Source organism: Pinus tabuliformis, chromosome 9 (genome assembly GCF_031772625.1).
Source record: "Pinus tabuliformis cultivar Carrire ecotype Pingquan chromosome 9, CPIR1, whole genome shotgun sequence".
NCBI lineage: Eukaryota > Viridiplantae > Streptophyta > Pinopsida > Pinales > Pinaceae > Pinus > Pinus tabuliformis.
This window is the reverse complement of record NC_142307.1, coordinates 1,817,761,827-1,817,784,176: the sequence shown is the minus strand read 5'-3', so window position 1 is coordinate 1,817,784,176 and position 22,350 is coordinate 1,817,761,827. Positions and strand designations below refer to the sequence as shown.

At 39.2% G+C, this 22,350-nt stretch overlaps 1 protein-coding gene across 23 annotated transcripts; it reads left to right on the top strand.

Annotated features, from left to right (window-relative positions):
* Positions 1-725: 725 nt before the first annotated feature.
* LOC149156052 (LIM domain-containing protein WLIM1-like) lies at positions 726-9,123 on the top strand. 23 transcript variants are annotated; one of them, XM_089437846.1, is made up of 11 exons: positions 738-842; positions 967-1,022; positions 1,325-1,412; positions 2,276-2,352; positions 2,505-3,125; positions 4,235-4,326; positions 4,459-4,502; positions 4,846-4,935; positions 5,209-5,482; positions 7,790-7,871; positions 8,999-9,123. In XM_089437846.1, exons 5-9 carry the CDS (start codon positions 2,803-2,805, stop codon positions 5,416-5,418), a joined length of 759 nt encoding a protein of 252 aa, XP_089293972.1. In that variant the 5' UTR covers positions 738-842; positions 967-1,022; positions 1,325-1,412; positions 2,276-2,352; positions 2,505-2,802; the 3' UTR covers positions 5,419-5,482; positions 7,790-7,871; positions 8,999-9,123. The 23 variants fall into 23 exon arrangements, with proteins under 23 accessions (XP_089293964.1, XP_089293972.1, XP_089293975.1 ...); XM_089437849.1 differs by having other exon boundaries at positions 1,322-1,412; XM_089437851.1 differs by lacking the exon at positions 1,325-1,412 and having other exon boundaries at positions 824-840.
* Positions 9,124-22,350: the final 13,227 nt, after the last annotated feature.

Below are 22,350 nucleotides of genomic sequence, written 5' to 3'. Positions count from 1 at the left end.
TTGTCTTGTTCATCGATTTGTGGTAAACTATGTAGTAGTTTGATGTGCCTTTCAGTTGATGTATATCTTTTATTGTGTGAAGCGTGACCGATTAAATTAGTATCAAATAAAACCTGTGAGGGTTTATGCTAATAACATTAAGACACGCAAGTTTATAAAGTGTGAAGGGCATTAATATAGAATTATTTTTATGATTTTATACCTGGAATAATAATAAATGAATAAGCAAAAGAGTTTATACTGAGAGCGTTAGCGTTAATACAATTCATATAATTTGAGTTGTTCTTTTAAACGTTTTGTAATTTGTGGTCCACGCGTATTCTAGTGCTATTGTCAATTTTCTTCTTCCTCTTATTTCGGTGATGGTGGATGGTGCATATATTTTCAAAGGATTTATGTATATACTTTTGATGTCTAAGCAGAAACATACGTTTCCTCTTTTAAAATCATAGTTTTCAGTCCCCAAGAAAATAGATTATATATACTAAAGATTTCAAATTTTCCTTATTTTATAAATAAAAAGCTCTTACTAGTTTCTAGTACCTAAAATAATACAATAATATCTTAAAGATAAATACAAATAAACAAATATCTCTTATTCCTTACTAATCTAAAATTAATGTTTATTAGTCCCTGCCATCTCGCATCTGGCAGGGACTATAGTAACCGTTCGGAGGGCAGATAACATTAATTTGCAAGGTTTTTTAGTGTTATTAGCAGTTATATTCTAAAGTTTGGAGTTCAGGTTCTGTTGGCCATCTTATTTGGCCTCTTCCCGAGGCGGAAGAGGCCGGACCATAGCTTAAACTCGTATTTACGCACAATCAAGTGGCCCTGACCGTGTGCGGTTTCCTTTTAATGCTAACATTAATTCCTTAATGTTTAATGTTAAGTGCGAATAGGCATACATATGAAGGTTTGCTTGTTGTTTTGCAGGTGTGCTAAGGTTTGCTTGTTGTTTTGCAGGTGTCGGCCGTATGCTCAAGGGTTGCATGGCGGGAGGTGTCCGCCTACCGGCTCAGGTAATTCCCCTAGTCATTCCAGGCCATTCCGCATGTAAAAGCCAGCATCAGTATATTAAGCCGTTGAAGCAGCAAAGGCACCATCTATAGCAGTTTCCCCAGTTCCATACGTTGCATACCCTCCATCTCTAGATCCAACACCAGTAGCTTCCCAGCAGTAGGGTCAGTAGCATAACCAGTGGTTTACCCATAAGCAGCCGTTGATGCAGTCGTTGATTCCGTAGTTGAAGTAGTTGAATAAACAACAGAAGCAAGAGTAGTTCTCAAATCAGGCTTGATGCCTTTGGCGACCTGTTTAGCAGTCGGGCACGCGGAGCGAAGGGGCGCAACGGCAGGTCGTGAGGCCCTCAAATGTCTGGTTCGCCTTCGAACCTGAATCCATGACAAACTGTAAGTTCTCAAATCCCCATTCCCTGCATATGTTGTATCGAATCCATGACAAACTGTAAGTTCTCAAATCCCCATTCCCTGCACAATAGAATTATCACATTGAATTTCAAATCGAAAAACCATAATCGAATCTTTACTACTAATTAATTGAAAAATATAATGGGTCTTACCTGGAATAAGTACTGTTGGCCGAGCTGCTGTCCAGTTTATTCTGCAAGCAAAGGCTCTGTTACATCCTGCAATGTCACTCGACCTGCCCTGATCCATGGCTCCAACACCTTTCTAACCTGGGGATGCACTCCACCTGCATCGTGAAAAACAAAATGCGACCTAGGCCCAAATAATTTGGCATGATAAGCCATCCACTCCCTCATTCTCTGAGCACTCAGGTCACCATACAGGGAGGAACCACAGGAGAGATAATCATAGGGAGGAGCCTGGCTATAAACAGAGCCATTGTAGCTACCTTTTTCTTCCTCGAGAGCAACGATCCTCTCTGGTTTTCCAAAAAGACGTAGGGTGCGTCGTGTAGCTTCGATCTTCATTCATATTGAGCGGTTTATTGGCCACATCGCGGCTCTCTCTCCCTTGCAGAGGGCTTGCAGCCTTGCCCTTTATTAATCTTCCAGAAGACGAATTCTTGGGGATGCCTTCACATTCAAATCGTGGCTTTCCATAAACATGGAGAGGCTTGTGTAGGAGAAGACACTTTACGTTGCTAACATGTGGCCACGTTTCTTTGCGCATGCAACATTTGGCAGCCTGTCGTATTCATTTTTCTAACCGGCATATTCACTTTACTAATAATTTTAATGAACTTCAATTTATGTTTAAATATAATAACAACTACTTTGGTGAGACAGTTTCAAGGAATGCCCTTAGCTGGACAACATTCCTTCTTGCCTGTTGTTGGAGCCTCCACCAGAACCACTATACCAGGGTAATATGCTTGTCAATGCTGATGTTAAGTTGTGATTTTAGTTTAAGGTTTGTAAATATGTTATCTTACTCTCTGTATGGTTCATGCAGAATGCCAATTATCTTTAGCTTCATTGTGGATTGACAAATCTGTGGGCATTTTTGGTTTTGAAGGGCTGTTGCCAGTGTTTCTGAAAAGCCAGCAGGCGCACAGCTGACAATTTTCTATTCTGGCTCAGTGAATGTTTATGATGTTCAATCTCGTGGGAGAAGGGCAGCGAGCTCGTGATCAGATTAGATTAGTTTAGTGTCTTGGCTGCTCTGTCTCTGTCTGATTGAACATTATGGTGACCATGTCAAGAAGACCTTGCCAACTGCATTTGCATTTCTATAAAGCCAACTGAAGTGAAGGGTTTCGATTTGCATAATTAGTGTGAACAGTGAGAGCAGGGGAGGGTGAGCAGGGTGTGGCATGCAGTCTCCAGAGCTGGCAAGTGAAGCCCTCAGACATGCGGCACAGCATAATGGGGATAGGCCTAGTCCAAGCCCTGATAGGGATAGGGGCAGGGGAAGGGGCTGGGGAGGGCAATACGGGGTTGGAAGAGCACATGCTTACTATTCTTCTTCTGCTTCATTATACAAGCTCAGGAGATTTAATACGCTCATTCTTGTCGTGCGTATTGTATCATTGTGTTTCTCCCTGGCAGCCTCCATATTCATGGCACTGAACATCCACAAATTCGGGAATGATACTTCTTCTAACAAGGCGAGGTGGTACGATTATGGTGCTTTCAGGTAAGTTTCCCCATTTCATTTCACTGTGATACCTTTCGTTTTGATGCCAGTTTTCTCCATGGTTCTTGTTTAGTTTAGTTTATATGGCATATGGTAATGGCCATTTTTGATTTTTTATATCTTTTCCAAGTCCTTGGAGAAACAAACCCAAAATGACACAGGACAGGACTTGCACTGGGCCTCAACATGTTCTTTGGGCTTGGCTGACCACAGTGAAAATGGACTGGTAGATCACTTAATACACGCTATTCAGTCTCACCAGTGCACAAAAGGCCCGTAGGCATGCCAAATCCTTTTATTGGATTAAATAAGCCCATGCTTTTTTCTTTCCATAATTTTCTTTTTATCGATCCAGCGGGAGCTACTATTCTTGTTTTTGAATCATGCATCTGTCTCAATCAAGAGCAATGCTTTTACCAGTTCACCATGTGGGTAATCCCCCAAAAAGCCAAGACATGGTTTAGTGGGTGTGTCTTTATTGTCAGCAATGTTTTTGTTTGGTACAGCCTAATGGCCCAATGTTTTCTGACGTTTTCTTTTCATTCCTTTTGGGCATGAGATACATGCTATTCAACCTCAGCAGTGACTCCACAAAGCAATTCATTTTCGGGCATGATATACATGCTATTCAACCTCAGCAGTGGGTCCACAAAGCAATCCATTTTCAGTTTGGGCATGATATACATGCTATTCAACTTCAGCAGTGAGTCCACAAAGCAATCCATTTTCAGTCTGGGCATGATATACATGCTATTCAACCTAGTAATCACCAATCTGTACAGTGTTGAATCCATTGTATTTATGGAAATAACTATGATCTGTTTAAACGTTTGAATTAGGTTAAGGTTATCGTATTTACCCTAATCACTCTTATTCAACCATACTGTTCTCGTAACCTATTTGAAAATTACAGAGTTCATTAATACCCCTGTATCTATGCCTTTTATTATGTGACAAGGGAGAGGTCAGATCCTTTTTTTTACTTTCTTTGGTATTGGTTCTTTCCCTCATGACGAGACCGCAAATATGTATTTTCAATTTCTTTCCACGTGCTTAAGTATATCCCTCAATCATTATACTAACTCATCATTTGTGGTTTATCAGCTCAGCAACTATTCTTCTTTTGAAGGGGTGTTGTACTGCAAACCTCACTTCGATCAGCTCTTTAAGAGGACTGGAAGTCTTGACAAAAGTTTTGAAGGTAAGTAGAGGTTTATGTTTGCCTAAATGCATTTGGCTAAAATTTATTTATTTCATGTCTGGAGTGAGGGTCCTCTGCCTAGCCTAATGAGAGAATTTGCCATTGATCTAATATTTCCTCAACTTCTTGTAGGAACTCCCAATGCTGTGAAAAATGAGAAGTTGAATGATGGTGAGGTACAGTATTACTCTATATCTCTTGGCAAGCTCTTAACCTGCAATAACTTATGATCATGTAGGTATCAAAGTATAATACATCTCTTGTTAGCTTACAGTGAGAAGTTACAAGGTTGTGACTATGTAGACAGGCATGGAGATGTTGTACTGTTTTTATCAGCATAAAGAATGTTGTAAAAGACATTCAGAGTTGGTACATATTTCTATTCAAATATACATGTATAACTTATAATCATGTTATTGTTCTGTTCTTAGACAATATCGCTTTATGGTCCCGTCATTATAATTGTTTCCTGTTGTGCATTAACTGTTTCCATTTATAAATAACTTCTGGTATGTGCAGATTAAGACACCCAACAGGGTCTCTGCTTTGTTTTCTGGGACACAAGAGAAATGCCTTGCTTGTGGAAATACAATTTATCCCATTGAAAAGGTCATTATTTTTCAATGTTGCCTTGTCCACCTTTAGGATTAGATTGGGAAACCTTGCCTGGTATGAAGTTAAAGTAAAGATGATACTGAATCTCAAAAGTATTTCCTGCTTGAAGCATAGAGAAAGACACTTTTGGTTCAGTCGTCAGCATGTCTTCATTATGTTCATAGTTATGGGTTTTTTGTCAAATGATCAACAAAGGAGTTTCTGACTGTAAAACCTCAACTCAAGATTAATAAAGTGTTTGGTTGGGCATGCTCTTTTGTATTGCAGGTTTCTGTGGAAGGTGTGGGATACCACAAGGCATGCTTCAAGTGTATGCATTGTGGTTGTGTTATCAGTCCCTCGAACTATATTGCAATTGAGGGCAGGCTTTATTGCAAACATCACCATGCTCATCTCTTCAAAGAAAAGGGCAATTATAGCCAACTTATCAAAACTCCATATGTCAAAGAAGTATCAGAGAATTCAGTACACGAGTGATTATGCAGCTGAAGTTTGAGAAAATTATCTTTGGTGCAATTATCCCCATTTGTTTGTTAGCAAGGTGCAATGTATAGTTTAATATGACTATTGGGGACATTGGTCTTTTATTTCAGTGATATCGTGTTTCAGCAAAACTATTTTCAAATTACTTTTTACAAATGGTTGTTTTGATCTGTGAGTTGGAGTGTTTCAATATTTATAATGCCTATGGGATTGGTACAGCTGAGTATTAGACTATTAGTTGAGGCGCATATACTAAGTTGAGTCCACGCACGGAAGACGCTGCTGCTGTTAGGTGGCTATTAGTGGCAGTTACCATAACTCACTTAATGCTCCTGTCTATAGCAATCCGTGTTATGTTTTAAAATTGATGTGAAAGTCTGGTTGAGGAAGAAAGAAGCAGGGGTTGTTATTTTTTAACTGTTATATGGACTTAATTTCTTGTTAAATATGCATCTTAGCAACAATGGAATATGGTGAGATTTGGAATTCTATACAATGATGGATATGGGATTTGACTTTACAATAATTTATATACAGAGAATTGTGTTGGCAAGATATTCTGTTTTGTTTTATTTCATCTTCTGTTTACAGTGTGCACTGAAATTTAAGAATACTTGTGTTCCATCAGTACCAAAATAATAGTAGGCTACCTATAGTCAAATATGTACTCTTTTAACAAAATTTCATTGATTGTACTTTAAGCTATCCCTTGATTTCAATTTTCCTTGGAATGGTCTGTACCATACCATCAGAAAACTACCCTTGGGCATAAGGATCAAAGATTCAGATGTGTTTGACTAGATAGACAGTGCGTATCTGTTCTCCACAGGCCTTAGACATGTAAAATAATCATTTATTTTGCTGCAAAAGGGTTGGAATCTTCCACGTAGATCCACTTTATGTTTGGATCAAAACTTCCTGACTCAGAAGTTTAATTTTATGTTGACATTTTAAAGTCCCCTCTCAGATTATTCTCTTGTGCACTCATGTTTGAGAGTTTCTCACGGATTTGGGAGGATGCCATGTGTTTGCAGGTTTAATGCTTGGTAAGTTCATCATTGTAAAGCTCGCCACTTTTCCATTCTCACCTCCCCATTTTGCTTTTTAGCCCTTTCATTTCATTGTTTGCCAAGTTGTATCTTCATCGACTCTTTTTGCTGTGTACTTTGACTCACCTGTAAATTTTCTCTTTGCAGATTTCTCCCTCGTACATAGCTGAGTTTGCAAATATTGTGCTGGTCTATGATGATATTTTCCCTGTTGCAGAAAGTGCACTGGGATGAGCAGAAAGTTAATACCGAGCTGAAAAACTATATCACAAGCGCTTTTCAACATCTCAAGGAAATGTCCTTCCTCTGTAATGAACACAAAGGTGCTGAGATCGAAGCTATACATGGCAATGGCACACAAAGATGAAGGCAAGCTCCTAAAGCTGCTTCTAACATTGCTAACTTCTCCTAAAGTCAGGAAGAGTATTGCCTGAGAAGAGTAGGCTGGCTACATCCTCTCTTAAGGTATTCAACAATTTCCAGTTAGGAAGGAGCAATCGCTGTTACTCTTTATTGCCTAGATTACACCTCGGAGAGTGCATTCTAAAGCTCTTAATTTCTATAGCACAAGATGCAGTTAAGCAAGGTAGTAGAAGCATGAGTTAATCAAAAGTAGAGAAACTAAGTCACATCCTTGATAGAATCCAGTGTGGAGCTGTAAGCGAGGTAGTGAAAATGAAAGAAATTAGTCCAGCTTAATTTTAATGTAGCTATACTTTATCTTTGACCAAATTGGGTGCAAAAGTTGCTATATAATCTATACCATGGTGAAAAGAATTTAATGTGAAGCTACACATTAATAATAATTTGCACTGCTGTTCAAAGTTATTGTAGGCATGTCTGGTTAGTGAATGGCAAATTTGTAGTATGTCAGCTCTCTGGCTTGAGTTTCTATTTTTTTCACTGTAACTGGCTGCTTTTATATTAGGAAAAGCTGCAGCCAAACCAGACAACAATCTGAAACACATAATTTAACAGCCAGATATCTTCTATTTCTGACCTTCTAGTTCTAGCCTTTAAAGCTCTGGCAGGTGTACTGTCTTACATATTGAAATAGTAAAAAAAAACTGTTAGACAAAACATACCAAATACAGTAAAAACATAGGAATCATAACTTTAAATGACTTCGATGTCGCATTTAAGGTAGCCATATTTCCTTTTGTTTTTCTTTTGTAAATATTCTGCTCATTTCTCTAATTTCAATTTCCATCGAGGTATTACAGTTCTGCACACATGAAAGGCATCGATGTCTAGGTATTTCAGAGACTTGTTTTAACAAGATGACCAGAGGTTATTGCTGCATTCTATTTTGACAGGTGAAAACTACATCTCCAAAGAAGTACTGTGTACGACCCAATACAGGTGTCATCCCACCTCAGTCTACATGTGATGTGACAGGTTTGAAGCTTCTTATTTTAAAGCTTAATCGATTAATATTTCTTGCTTGAATATGATAAATTAAAGAGCTTGTTTAATGTGAGCTTGATTGTCCTCTCATTGGTTTTGTTTTATTTGTAATCACCATGCAAGCGCAAAAAGAGATACCGCCTGATATGCAATGTAAGGACAAATTTCTTGTGCAGAGTGTTATGGTCCCTGCTGGGACGACTGCTAAAGATATTACTCCAGATATGGTGAGTTCACACTAAAAACTATTTTCCCTGAAGCTTAGTGCTCATTGCAAGGGATTCTCTCAGTTGAAACAATTTTTTGGAGGAACACAAATTCAGGGTGGTGTATGTAGACAATCGGAGTCAGAGTGTTTCCATCGGAGTCAGAGTGTTTCCTCAGTGGCTGTATTTGTTTTCATGTGGTTTCTGGTTTGTTTAGGGCTGCTTTTAACTTCTTATAAGGGTGCTACTTTTAGCATGTTGTATTTTTGAGGTCAATGTTGTTACTGAGAAAGCATTTTTTTCACTGTAACTGGTTGCTTTTATATTAGAATGAAACACATAATTTAACAGCCAGATATCCTCTATTTCTGACCTTCTAGTTCTAGCCTTTAAAGCTCTGGCAGGTGTACTGTCTTACATATTGAAATAGTAAAAAAAACCTGTTAGACAAAACATACCAAATACAGTAAAAACATAGGAATCATAACTTTAAATGACTTCGATGTTGCATTTAAGGTAGCCATATTTCCTTTTGTTTTTCTTTTGTAAATATTCTGCTCATTTCTCTAATTTCAATTTCCATCGAGGTATTACAGTTCTGCACACATGAAAGGCATCGATGTCTAGGTATTTCAGAGACTTGTTTTAACAAGATGACCAGAGGTTATTGCTGCATTCTATTTTGACAGGTGAAAACTACATCTCCAAAGAAGTACTGTGTACGACCCAATACAGGTGTCATCCCACCTCAGTCTACATGTGATGTGATAGGTTTGAAGCTTCTTATTTTAAAGCTTAATCGATTAATATTTCTTTCTTGAATATGATAAATTAAAGAGCTTTTTTAATGTGAGCTTGATTTTCCTCTCATTGGTTTTGTTTTATTTGTAATCACCATGCAAGCGCAAAAAGAGATACCGCCTGATATGCAATGTAAGGACAAACTATTTTCCCTGAAGCTTAGTGCTCATTGCAAGGGATTCTCTCAGTTGAAACAATTTTTTGTGTCATCCAGTTCAACAAGGAATCTGACAAGGTATATGAGGAACACAAATTCAGGGTGGTGTATGTAGACAATCGGAGTCAAATACTATTATCATGATTGTACTTGATTAAATAATCTTGAAGCTACCCTGCTTCTCAACTTGCTAAGAAAACTGCAATATACTCTACTTCAGCTCATCATAGGGTCCGGTTTCATCTTAGTAGTACCATTGCTTATCGCTTATTGTATCGTAGCTTGTCTTATGCTATCTCTTATTCGCTTGGTAAGAAGTTACATGTTGAAAGTTGTTGCACAAGCATTGTGTCTTTTCCAGCTTTACATTGTTTTTGCACATGCAGTTAAATTGATTTGTGTTACTTTTATTATCCCTTGATGTCAACAGGGGTTGCCTATTCAAAGCATTTTAGTTTTCTTTCCCAGAGTAATAACTTCCAGTATAGAGTAAGCAACAAGGACATGAAACCTGTTGCTTGATGAGTATACTAGCTATAAGCATATTGAACTAAACCCATTGAATACACCAATCTCTAGTCATAAGTTTATTTAATCTACCGCCACAGACTCAAAGGGGCACCTAATTTCGCATTTACTACTGCCGCCACATCCATCATTCCATATGCCATTTGCTCCCCATGTCAGATCGATATGCCCATCATTAAATACTGATCATATTTAATCTACTGCCACAGACTCAAAGGGGCACCTAATTTCGCATTTACTACTGCCGCCACATCCATCATTCCATATGCCATTTGCACCCCATGTCAGATCGATATGCCCATCATTAAATACTGGCCTGATCCAATCTGATCTTCAAGATTATTTCTGCACCTAGATATTGACATAGATCTCCTGTCGCACCCAATCTACCACTAAGATTGCCCGATGTCAGATACATCACTTCTGCCGCCAAATACATCATTCCATATGCCATTCGCTCCCCATGTCTTATCGACCACTTAATTGCACCTCAAGTATTTTAGCTCCATTCACACTTAAAACCACCTTACAAACACGTTGAACTTTTGTATAAATTGGCCTCCTCTGCACCTGGATATTCACATACACCTCCCCGCTTCACATAACATGGAATCCATTAGCATAAGCCAACTTACTGAACTCACAGCATTGTTTCTCTTAGCACTTATTCTCATGACTCTTCTGATTATTGACATCGTAAAAGTCGAAAGACAAAGAAAAAGGAAACCAAAAAAAAATTAACATCTCTTTTGCATTATCTTACGCATTGTCTTATTTCCCCGCTTCTTTCTCTATTACAGGTGTACAAAGGATGCTTCAAATATGCATTTGGGTCCGCCATCACCGTCTCTGCTCGACTGCAGACAACATGTATCTCTCGGCCTACAGTGAATGTCCGTGTCTTAATAACTTCATAAGTTAGATAAGAACTTGAATCAGTTCGACTGCAATGCGAAATAGTTTTGTCATTAAGGCTTTGCCTACCTTTTGCTCTTAGCTATTTTTATTAAGCCGTGTTGTGAATTAATCTGAAAAACAAAGGAAAGCAACTCGATGCAGCAAAAATCAATGTCAGTTTGCTATCTCTGATTTCAACCATGCTTTTGTTAATGGGTGACATTGGGTTATTTATTGCCTCTCGATTGTTGTTTCTCATTGGCTTTGGGTTATGATCTAATTGTGAAATGTTAGCAAGTTTAAATTAAAACTTCTGGTATACAGAAGCTGCATTTTGCTCTTAGCTCTTGCTACCACTTCTTAAAAATCGAAGCCTACGACAGCCCATTACATTATGTTCTTCAAATAAGGCAGAGACATGCTTGCTTCAGTCTCAGTTCCTTCCAATACTGTAAAAGTCGTAAGATGGAATGGCAATGTTCGTGGATGACCATCTGAAAGCATAAGTGTCAGGTTCCTGTAATTGAGTCCTCTGGCTATTAACACGTATGTTGTACCCACGGAAACGTGGCATACCAAATGGTTCCATCGAAGCGCCTGCCTCTTCCTCGTGAAATTGTTGCCCCCGGTTCAGGTTCCTGTAATTGAGTCGTCTGGCTATTAACACGTATGTTGTACGCACGGAAACGTGGCATACCAAATGGTTCCTTCGAAGCGCCTGCCTCTTCCTCGTGAAATTGTTGCCCCCGGTCCCCCGAATCGATGTTGAACCTTTTATCGAAAATGATCTTGTTTCTGGAAATAAGTCAAATTAATTAAAAAATACTGCTTTGTTGCTTTGTTTCATTGCCGTATGAATGGCTTAGTGTGGTTTAAATGTAATATTTCAAGTTTGCTTTATTTCAGTTGTAGTTTAGACTTTCAAGCGCTTCACTTTCGGATGCACAGTGATTTGAACCTGCAGGAAAGGAAAAAAAACCGGACGGCTGTCAACGTCCTAATGATTACAGCATAAGCTGACTAAAGCGTAGAAAAACACTGAAATCAGAGGCAGCAACGAGATTACAGTTTTTGTTAGTTTCTCAGTCCCAGAGCGTGAAAGGTTCATGTTCGTCCAAACTGCAAAACCTATGCTACCTATGCTACCTATGCTAACTATGCTAATTATGGTACTTATGCTACCTATCCCTTATGCTATGTAGCTGGCTGGCTTTGTAGCTTTCAGATCCAGTGCAGCTACTGTCAGGCAGGCTATGGTACTTATGCTACCTATCCCTTATGCGTTCTAGCTTTCAGATCCAGTGCAGCTACTGTCAGGCAGGCTCAACTTCACGCAGGGACTCGCTGCGTCGCAGCTTCACTTGTTTTAGTGTTAAAATCAATGTTGATAATTATTTATATTTTTTTTTAGAGAAGTTCAATTCAAAATAGTTATATTACGAAGTTTTATATAAAGTATAAGATTTAAGTTAAGGTTCAAATCCTCTAGATTACATCTAGAAATTATAATAATAATGACTAAAATCTACACTATATCACCTAAATAAAAACTCAACCTGATTATCAATTCCTCTACATATAAATATAAAAAATCACAATTATATATATAATTTTTTTCATGTAACTAAATTATGACCCATATTAAAAATCCCAATTCATTTAAACGAATAATTGAGTCATCTATAATGATTAGAATTAGATGCCAACGTTACATGGATTTTGTTTGTGGCAAGTAAGTTTGGTTTTCTTTGTAGGATTATGTGTGTGGGACTATAACAGTTTCCGAGGGACAAACATGAACAAGCCTGATAACGCCAAGTAAGCAACATTGCATGAAAGAACTTAAAATTAGATTTTGGTTAGTCAAAAGTCTACCTAAAATGATAAAATAACGGAAAGAAAAACCCATTTCGTCGTCACTTGTTCTTGAAATCAAATCCATTTTTTCCGCGTGGTCATCAATATAACTTTTGCGAAATAATATCAACCTAACACACCGTCCCCACTTATGTTTGACTTGTACATTAAAAAATCCAAAAAATATCGACATAACAAACCGTCCCCACTTCTGTTTGACTTGTGCATTAAAGAATCCAAATATTTTATCGACAAACTTCTGGTCGGTCGCCGTAAAAGTTAAGGTGAAGTGAAGAAAGGAGAAGCAGAATGTCCCCACCACCAAGTACGGTTAATAAATAGAATATGTCATCTATTACTCAAACTAATCCCTTCTGTTGTGAACATGAACCTGGAAAACGATCGCCTACAATGCGTTGCAGAAGCTGCAACGAAGTTATTCCTTTCTTTAGACTGACGGCCCACATGATACATGATCCCCGGACCCATGGATTATATTTTCAAACGATCATCATCATCTCATCATCTACACCGCCTCCCTACTCTCATGGTCGCTTGTGCCCTTTATATAAACCCTGAACTTAACTCTCCCTTCCCATGCCATTCCTTTCCATTCAAATCTCTTGCATATCAATTAGATTTCGTTGAGATGACAGGGACTCTTCACCATCGTCCTTGTCACGCCCCCAATTCTTTTTTCGTTTAATTGAGCGGGTGCGGCACCACCTAAGTTAATAACTTGTTCACCGTTAGTTAACTTTACAAACTACCCCTTCAACAATTCATAATAAACATTAATTCATATTATTAATGTGCGGAAACCATTAACAATATAAAGATAATAAATCAAACCCGACAATAATAATAATAATCAATCTTTTATTATATATGCGGAATTTACAATGACCGGGAGCCGCGCTCCACCGGCGTTAATAAAACAAGAGGGCGCCCGCCCGTGCAAGAGCGCACGGCGGTCTGCCACAATAATCCACTGAAATACAATATCACATACACAAACTTAGCGTTGGGCGGGCGGGCGCACCCGTGCACGACCCGTGCCCAAACCTCAACCTAATCCAAGTGTATACCGGCGTGGGCGCCCATGCGCACCACCACCCACTCTACAACTCGCGCAGCACAAGATCGTGTTGTCGTGCCCGACTCGGCGGGCGCATCCCCAACATACTCCAAACTGCGGCTAAGTGTTGCCTCGCACCTCTTGTGCGCACCTATATCAAGTGCGAAGATGCAATGCGAAGTTGTCTCTCCAAATGAGCGTGCGCATCAAGAGTTTATACCATTGCTTCGTGTGGCGACCAGCTCCATGGCCGACCCTTCAAACGCCCAACCGTTGTGTCTTTAAGTGTTTTATGCCGTCGGCTTGCTTAATCCACCCTTCGGTCGGCTTATGTGTGGGGCGAGCTACCAAGTCGCCCTATAAACGTGCGGGCACTCTCCCACCTCCGCGCGCATATGTGGATGCCTTCGTCGATTATGGAGCGCCTGCGTTTATACTTAGTCATTTTCCACACTTCGTTGCCTCTCGCCCGAGCTGCGCGCCCATCGTTCACCGTGCGCGCGTGCACGCGCTCTTGGTCGCCCGGCGCTTGCCCGTCGTATCACAACGAAGGCCTTACATTCTCCTCCACCTGAAGTCGTTGTCGTCCTCGACAACATACCATCCTCCAAGCATCAATATCCATGATGTCGACTCCCCTCACATATGGCAAACATCCCGGCAACATATGTAGGACTCCATCTCCACCATGTCTCATCTTAGCAACCAACTGTCACCAAGATACTCCATACCAATGTATGTCATATATCAGATGTCCATGATCATTGACCACCCTGTCACAATCTCCCCATGCTGCTCTCCACCATGGAAGGTTGATCCCTCCAACTCAAGCTACATGTCCGCCGCAACAATGTGTCAAACTCCATCATGTCATCACCACCATGTGCAAAACTGCCCATGATATGTCAACAAGTGCTAACACACCTCAACCATGTGCCAACATGTCATATATCAGAAGTCATCTCAATCCATGATCATCAACCACCATGTCACAATCTCCACATGCTGCTCCATTGTGGAAGGCTGGTCCCTCCATCTCAAGCTGCCTGCTCACTGCAACATATCGTGTCGACCTCATCATGTGTCGTCCTCATGTGAACTGCTGCCATGATACTCCAACAAATGCTAACACATCTCTATGCATGCTATAGCCCTCATGTCTGAACTAGTTGGGTAGCTAATCCAACCGTCACACCCAAACCATGAGAATGCACATCCTCATACCACCATCAGTCGTTCCTCAAAGCATCTTGTCACATCCTGAACTCGATCAAGAATCCATCCATATAAGTAAACCACGCTCAGGTCCATGAAGTAGTCCTCATCTCATCTGCAACATGTTGTTCATGATGTTTGGTGTCAATGTGCTACATGAAGTTAGCCACATCTACTCCAAAATCATCCATATGTGTGCCTCCTCCATATGAAGAGACCATCTCATCAAACTCCAACTCTCGGTATGCCACATCCAAGTCCATGAAGCTACCTCCATCACATTTGCAATGTGTCAACCCTCAAGTCTCCATAGAAACAAGTATACACCTGCCTCAGCTATCCATGTGCTACCCATGATCATAGATCAATCAGCCCCCATGTCAAAAGGTAGTTGAGTCTCATGCCCCAAGTGTTGCCACAAAAGCATCATCATCATCGTAACTCCATCACCCCAAAGTGTCTCATATCGATCCTCCACATCAACTCACTCTTTCAAGCCATTCTCATACATGTACTCGAAAGTATGCACCCCATCCTGCATCAAAGTCTCTGACCTCAGCTCCTCAATGCATCAAATCCTCTAAGTCCACCATGTATGAAGTCCCTAAAAGTCACAACAATCTCATGTCATCATGAGCTTCATGAGCCATCTCCAACCAACATCTCCATGTAGTACGAATGCTCCATAATCAGCTCACAAATCCATCCAAGTCCATGGTCTTGTTGCACAAGAGTGTACAACCTCTCCATCAACTCATAAGTAACAAGTCTCCATGCCACACTAGAAAATCCATCTGCACAACGTCCTTGTCTTGGAACTCCTCATTGGATGTCCATGACACCTCTACAAGTGCTCCCACATAATGTCCCTGCATAAGACTGCCATCCTCCATGTCTCCAACCTCATGTCCATGACTAAGTTGTCCATGTAGTCCAACCAAGTAGACCCATCACAACAATTGGTCATCCTCATCCAAGTCTCCTATCTTTGGTTTAGTGAACTCGGTCACCCAACCATATCATCATCATATGAGTCTCTCCATCATAGCTCCTCCACCAAAGGTTCTACCAAGGTCATCTCTTGGTCTCAGCCATGAGAAGTCCACTCAAGCAACTCAAGTGTGTGCCCTTTAATCTGTCCATGAGTCATGTCGAACACTTAGCCAAAGTGGCTAAAGCATGACCCAATCCTCCACAATGATCATCATGTGCCTCCCTTGTCACGGGCCTTTGTACCTTCTATCATAAGGTCAAAAACAACCCCAACAAGTCCTGCAACAATCAACAATCCTTGCTTCTCCATACAAGGTCTCATCATAGACATCCATGGTAAGATGCTCCCTAGCATCGGCAAACTAGCTTTGCCCTTCCCTGCATACGGCCCATCCACCAAATGCCCAAATGAAACACAAGTATCACCGGTACTTACATCATCATCATCATGAGGCTCCTCCATATGAGTATCCTCATCCATCCATGTTGACAAACTGCACGATCCTGGTCCAACTTGATCATCCTCAAGTTCATCTTCCATCATTGTCATGTCTGCAACATTTCCAACTATCATCGCTTCCTCTTCCTTGTCAACACAATCTGCAACTTCATCTTGCTCCATAATCCAACCAAGTTGAAGAAGCTCTCCTTCAACATTCTTTTGCAAGAATTCAAGCTTATCTCGGATTTGGGTATTCTCTTCCTTCAACCTCTTCAATCTGTATAAGGTAAGCAAGAGCTTCCCTTCACCTTCTCCCAAACTTGCCATGCCTTGTACTTCGTCTTCCCCAGTTCGTACTTCGTTTGGTCCACAGACACCCAAACCGTGTATACCTGCCCACACGCAGTCCCACTTGCCCACCTGACAAGTGCCCAAATCGTATGACCAGCACGTAGTACCGCCTGCCCAATGCTACGACACCCGGTTCCAACCTTTACCAGCTTCACCAAGTTCCTTGCAACCATGAACTAGCCCTTGTTCCACTTCGTGTGAAACAACTTCTTTCACCTTCAAGTACTTGCTTCCACTGTCATGAGCAACGCTGCTCAAACCGAGTCTTGAAACTACCTTCAAATGTTTCAACACCTGAACCTTGTTCAAGCCTCAATATCACCTGTCATCAACTTCCAAGTGTACACACACTTGCTTCACCCAGCTTCCTGCAAGACTTCTCCAAGTCTTCAGACCTGCTCTGATACCAACTTCACTTCGGTGAAGTTGTGTAGCAGCTTCAATACCCGGATCAGCTGCTCTGATACCAACTGTCACGCCCCCAATTCTTTTTTCGTTTAATTGAGCGGGTGCGGCACCGCCTAAGTTAATAACTTGTTCACCGTTAGTTAACTTTACGAACTACGCCTTCAACAATTCATAATAAACATGAATTCATATTATTAATGTGCGGAAACCATCAACAATATAAAGATAATAAATCAAACCCGACAATAATAATAATAATCAATCTTTTATTATATATGCGGAATTTACAATGACCGGGAGCCGCGCTCCACCGGCGTTAATAAAACAAGAGGGCGCCCGCCCGTGCAAGAGCGCACGACGGTCTGCCACAATAATCCACCGAAATACAATATCACATACACAAACTTAGCGTTGGGCGGGCGGGCGCACCCGTGCACGACCTGTGCCCAAACCTCATATTCTTATGTTAAGGTCATTTTACTTTGTCCACTTATTTATGTGATGGTGCATTTATCGTTATAGGATTTTTGTATATATCTGAGATGGTTAAGCGGAAACATACTTTAATGTGTTGGAGTGCTGAAGTATGTTTATAGATGTAGGTTTAAATATTTTGAAATATAAGTGTTATATAAATATATGTTTACTTATTATGTTGTTATTAAAGATATTGAATGAAAAAATATAACTTGATATATTTTCTTCAATTTTAGATAAACTGCTTTTATATATGGCTTTTATATATGGTGAAAGAGGCCCGATAAAAAAGTTAAATAAGGTCATTGTTATCGTGGATATCAAAGTGTTGAAGATTAACCTTTTGTGATTTTTATAGTTAATTTATTAAATTTTATGTCTATGTATAATTTAGATTTTAAAAGTGACCTAGTTTGTAAAAATGTTCAAGTGTGAATGATTAATTTTAAACTAAAAATTAACTCAAATCAAGCTTGAAGGATATTAAAGAAATTGCAATTAAAGAAATATAGAAGATTAAGAAGAGAAGAAAATAAGAACGACATCTAATTGTTAACAAAGTTTGTCTAGTGTGGACTACATCTCTGGGTCCTACCTCCACGGGCGTGGCCTCTTTTATTATTCACATGTTAAACATTAACATGCTTTGTTACATCACTTAGTTTTCAATCTGCTACAAGGAACCTACAACATTGTTGCTCAGGTAGTGGTGTTTGTAAACCACTATACATTTTTTTGTTTCCAAAAATGAGGTTCAAAAACACCCTATCTACAAAATTGCACCCAAAAAAATGAATTAAGCCTTCAAAACCTACAACAAAAATTAACTCCTCCACTACCAGGAAGTGATATCAAATACCACCAAAATTCCCCTTTCGCTGCTACAAAATTTGAGCTCAAAGTCCTCTAGTTTTACAAAGTTATAAAGTCATAAAAATGGGCTCAAAAGTTATCAGCTCTCTCAAATATTCAAATTGTACTATTGTGGCATGGCGGTAAACATTTTAATATATAAAAAATTTGTGATGAACAACCTAAGGTCAAACCCCCCCGTGGTTGTCATCATATGCCTTCCCGTGAATAGACTTTACAATAACAATAAAATAATCTTATCGTTCCTTGTATCGAAACCATATATTGCGGTTATTGGCCATATAATGTCATAGTCCATACAAACTTTGACATGGTGTCCTGTCAACATTCGTTTGTTGGCATCAGTTTTGAGAGGCCCTAAGACCAGTCATTTTTATACAACCATTGTAACAATTTTTACCCTGGTGGCATTGCTTGTTTACGTTGGTGTAAGGTGTAGGGTTCAACCCCTGTTGACTCCACTTTTGGGCCAATAAAAACAACCAATGATTCAAATAATATTTTACCATTCCATCATTACAACCAACCCCGTGACCTAACACCCAAGTTGTTTTCCAACCTCCGCCAATACTGGGATTTGATTCGTTGGTCTACACTTGACGTAACTAGACTTGGGACTTTCTTTGGTCAACCAGAGGTTGCAACGCATTGATATATGAGTCGTCCACGTGATCACCACTTGTGTGCCACATTTACTTTCTCATTCGACTACATGTCGACACCACAATACATCTACAATTTTAGCATTACCACATCATTTTCCAACTAGGTTGCCACTTGTGCCTTCCACATTAGTTACCAGTTGTGTCATGTGTCATTCTTAGGCTTAGCCACATTTTGACCATGTCAACACCACATCATACCACCTGTTCTCTACTAATCCTACCACGTCAACTTTATATGAATGCCACATCAACTCCATACTACCACATGTTCATTTGTAGGACTGTTATGTGGAACCTCTACTAGCAGTTTTGCATGTTCCAAATAAACTTCAAAGTGCGATAACATTCACATATGAATTATGTTTTCACTTGTTCAAATTGTTTTAGAATCATCTCATCAAGCTCTTCAACATGGAGCTACTTCCAACAGGTTTTGATCACTTTGAATTGTGAGGCTTTTTTAGATCCCCCCAGATCATTTCTCCCCACTAGGAGGCTTTTGGACCTCCAAAATGTTTTTACTTAAACACCAGGTGTAGGGATTGCCTCCCCACTAGTGCAGTATCTATCCACCCTACTCTATGCACTTGAATCGTCACAATAAATTGCCCTATGGTTATTAATGATAGGTCATATTTCACGTGATGAGCTGGCATGATGCACACAATTCCGTCCTTGAAAAGGAGATACACTTTTTTCCTTCCTGAATAAGATCACTTTCTTATCCAACGAGTATGGAATCTGAAGCATGATTCCAAAAATAACCAGTGGAAACACATGTAGTTCAACTTCATCCACAATTTTAGATGTGATAGCAAACCTAGGTTTACATTTTTCAATTACTTAGAACCTAACATTCTTACATACCCATCTTAGAGGATAAGGTTTTGGATGTGTTGTTTCCAATTTGAGCTTCTTTACAATTCCCTCAGATATTAGGTTGGGTTGAGAACCAATGTCAAAGAAGGTATCAACTTTTGTATGTTTGGTTACCACCCTTATATGGAAAAGTTCATTTTTCTTTCCTGCAGAAATAGAAGGCAAAATAGAAAGAATAGAATAAACATGTGAAGAAGATATACCTTTCAACCCCATCACCATCATTTGTCTCTCATGGATAGATTCTAATCCCAGATCATGCTAAAAAAAAATTTCCACCTTCTTATTACCCTTCTTGTCTAGGAACCACTTCATTCTGACCTATGGGTGTAACTTCAAAGAATGATCATGATAATGCCCCTCTCTTTTGCAATGGGAACATAAATTTTTTCATCACCATTCTTGACAAAAGTTTTTCTCTTTGGATTCTCCCTTTCTTGGCCTTTTTCTTCATTCCATTAAATGGCTTCCACAAAGACTCCATCACCTTATTTACCTGCTTTGGTGTAGGTCATTTACCACATACCTCATCTAGGTTAGATGGTTTTAATAAGGAAATGGTATTGTGGATGTAACAATGGAAACTACCAATGTATTTAAGCAGAGTTTCTTATGTATTTAGTGGAATGTTTAATTCCAAGACCTTTTTCCTAAAATCCTCAATAACTTTTTGGACAAACTGGCCTTTATGCTTCTAAAGTGTTTACCATTCTATAATTTCATTTTGGTTATGTGCCAAAGGATATAATTTCTTTCTCAAGGCCGAAGTAAAGTTAAACCACGAGGAAATAACTTTAACTTCTCGAAGTCTATTTTCCCACAATATTAGCTCAATACCTTCCAATTGAAGAGAGGCTAATTGATTTTTTACCTCATCTTCAATGATTTTCTACACATGGTAAATGATACTTCCATTTAGAAAATCCAATTATCAAGTTTTTCAACAATTTTTTTTCCATCTTAGATTGGCAAGTTGAATTTGATGTCCAAATTCGAAAATGAATTCTTTGAAGCAACTTTTCCATGAGGAGATGGAGGAGGAGAATAAGTAGAATGAGGACTTTAAGGAGGAGGAGAAGAAGGAGGAGCCTTTTTCAAATTACCACAATGTCCTTTTTATTAAACTTTCTTTGATGAGATTTATCTTATTATCTAGATCTATATTTTCATTTCAGAACATATCACTCAATATTCCATATCAATTAGTGGAATAAGGGTAGAGTGCATACAAATTATCTAAGTAGAGAAGAACCGCCACATTATCCCACATTGATTGTTTATCAAACAAAGTTAGAGCTTGAGGAGATCACAAGCTATTGAAACTCAGGCTTTTGCAACAATAGAAAGATATAATACCTCGTCAAATGGGAGAATGATCCATAAGATAATGGATAGGAAACACAAGGGTCCTTGTGGAGATGGGAGAAGGAGATGAAATCTTACACGAGGAAGTGTCATTTGGCAGCTCCACGGTTGTCGAGGAGGACAAAAGCTCAGGTTGGAAGAGGACGTTAGGCCCTAAGGAACTAAGGAATGCCCTCATCTCATCCATGCACCAAGGTGCACTTGTAGAAGCCCTAGTGCGATGAGGTGACTTAGGTGACATCCTCATTACAAGAAATGTGACGAACATATATAAGGAAATACAATGTTTTGCATCAAGGCATCGAAAAACTAAGTGATACAAGAGCATCAACCCTAGGAAGTATTTTTTTAAGACCCAAAGGGGGTCATGTGAAGTCCAAAGGGAATTTTATTTTTCCCTCAAATGTAATTTTGTATAAAAGTATAAATAGAGAGCTTTAATATAAAGGCAAGTGTCTTTTTCTAGAAGAGCAAGGAACAATTGCGTCATTAGGATATTTTGGTGACTTGGTCTAATGGCAAAATGGGAATTTCGTAAATACAACATGTGTTTAACTGAGGTGTTATTTAGTTTTCGACAGATGTCCAAATAGATTTATTTGGTTAGGATATTTCCTAGCCTATGGAAAATTATAAAAGAAATATACATGTAAGTTAGAAGGTGGGGTCTGATCTGGTTCAAATTTTGAGATAATTTTGTGTGAGATGCTGTTGCAAGAGATGCAACAAGAGGTCAAGATGTTGTTTAGGAGGACAATGAGAGCACTAAACATTTGTATAAGGAGATGACCCCCTCTATGTATAATTATTGTTATAAAATAGAATTTAAAATTTATGTGTGTCCTGGTGTGAAGAGAATTGTGTTCTCAAGTGTCTGAATTGTATTTTTTTAGAATCACATATTCCTTAAATAAGAAACATTATTTATTTCTCTAAATATTGATGTTATTCTAAGTTGATGCATGTATACCTATACAAAAAGGAGAAAGTGCCTCCATGTCCAATTGACTAGTGTGTATGGAAATTTCTAACACAAATATGTGTGTGTGAATTAATGAGCTCAAGGGATTGGATGAATAAGAAAGATTCGAGAGATTAAACCATAATTTAGAGGAAAATTAGTTCATGGTATAGAGTATAAAATTGAAGTACTACAACTATGTGTAAAAAGAAGAAGGAAAGGTTTGAAGCATGAGAAGGATTTCTCAGGAAGGTGGGTGGTGTAGTAGGAAAAGTTGTCAAAGAATCAGTAAGGGGTGTGAGAGAATAGAAGTATTA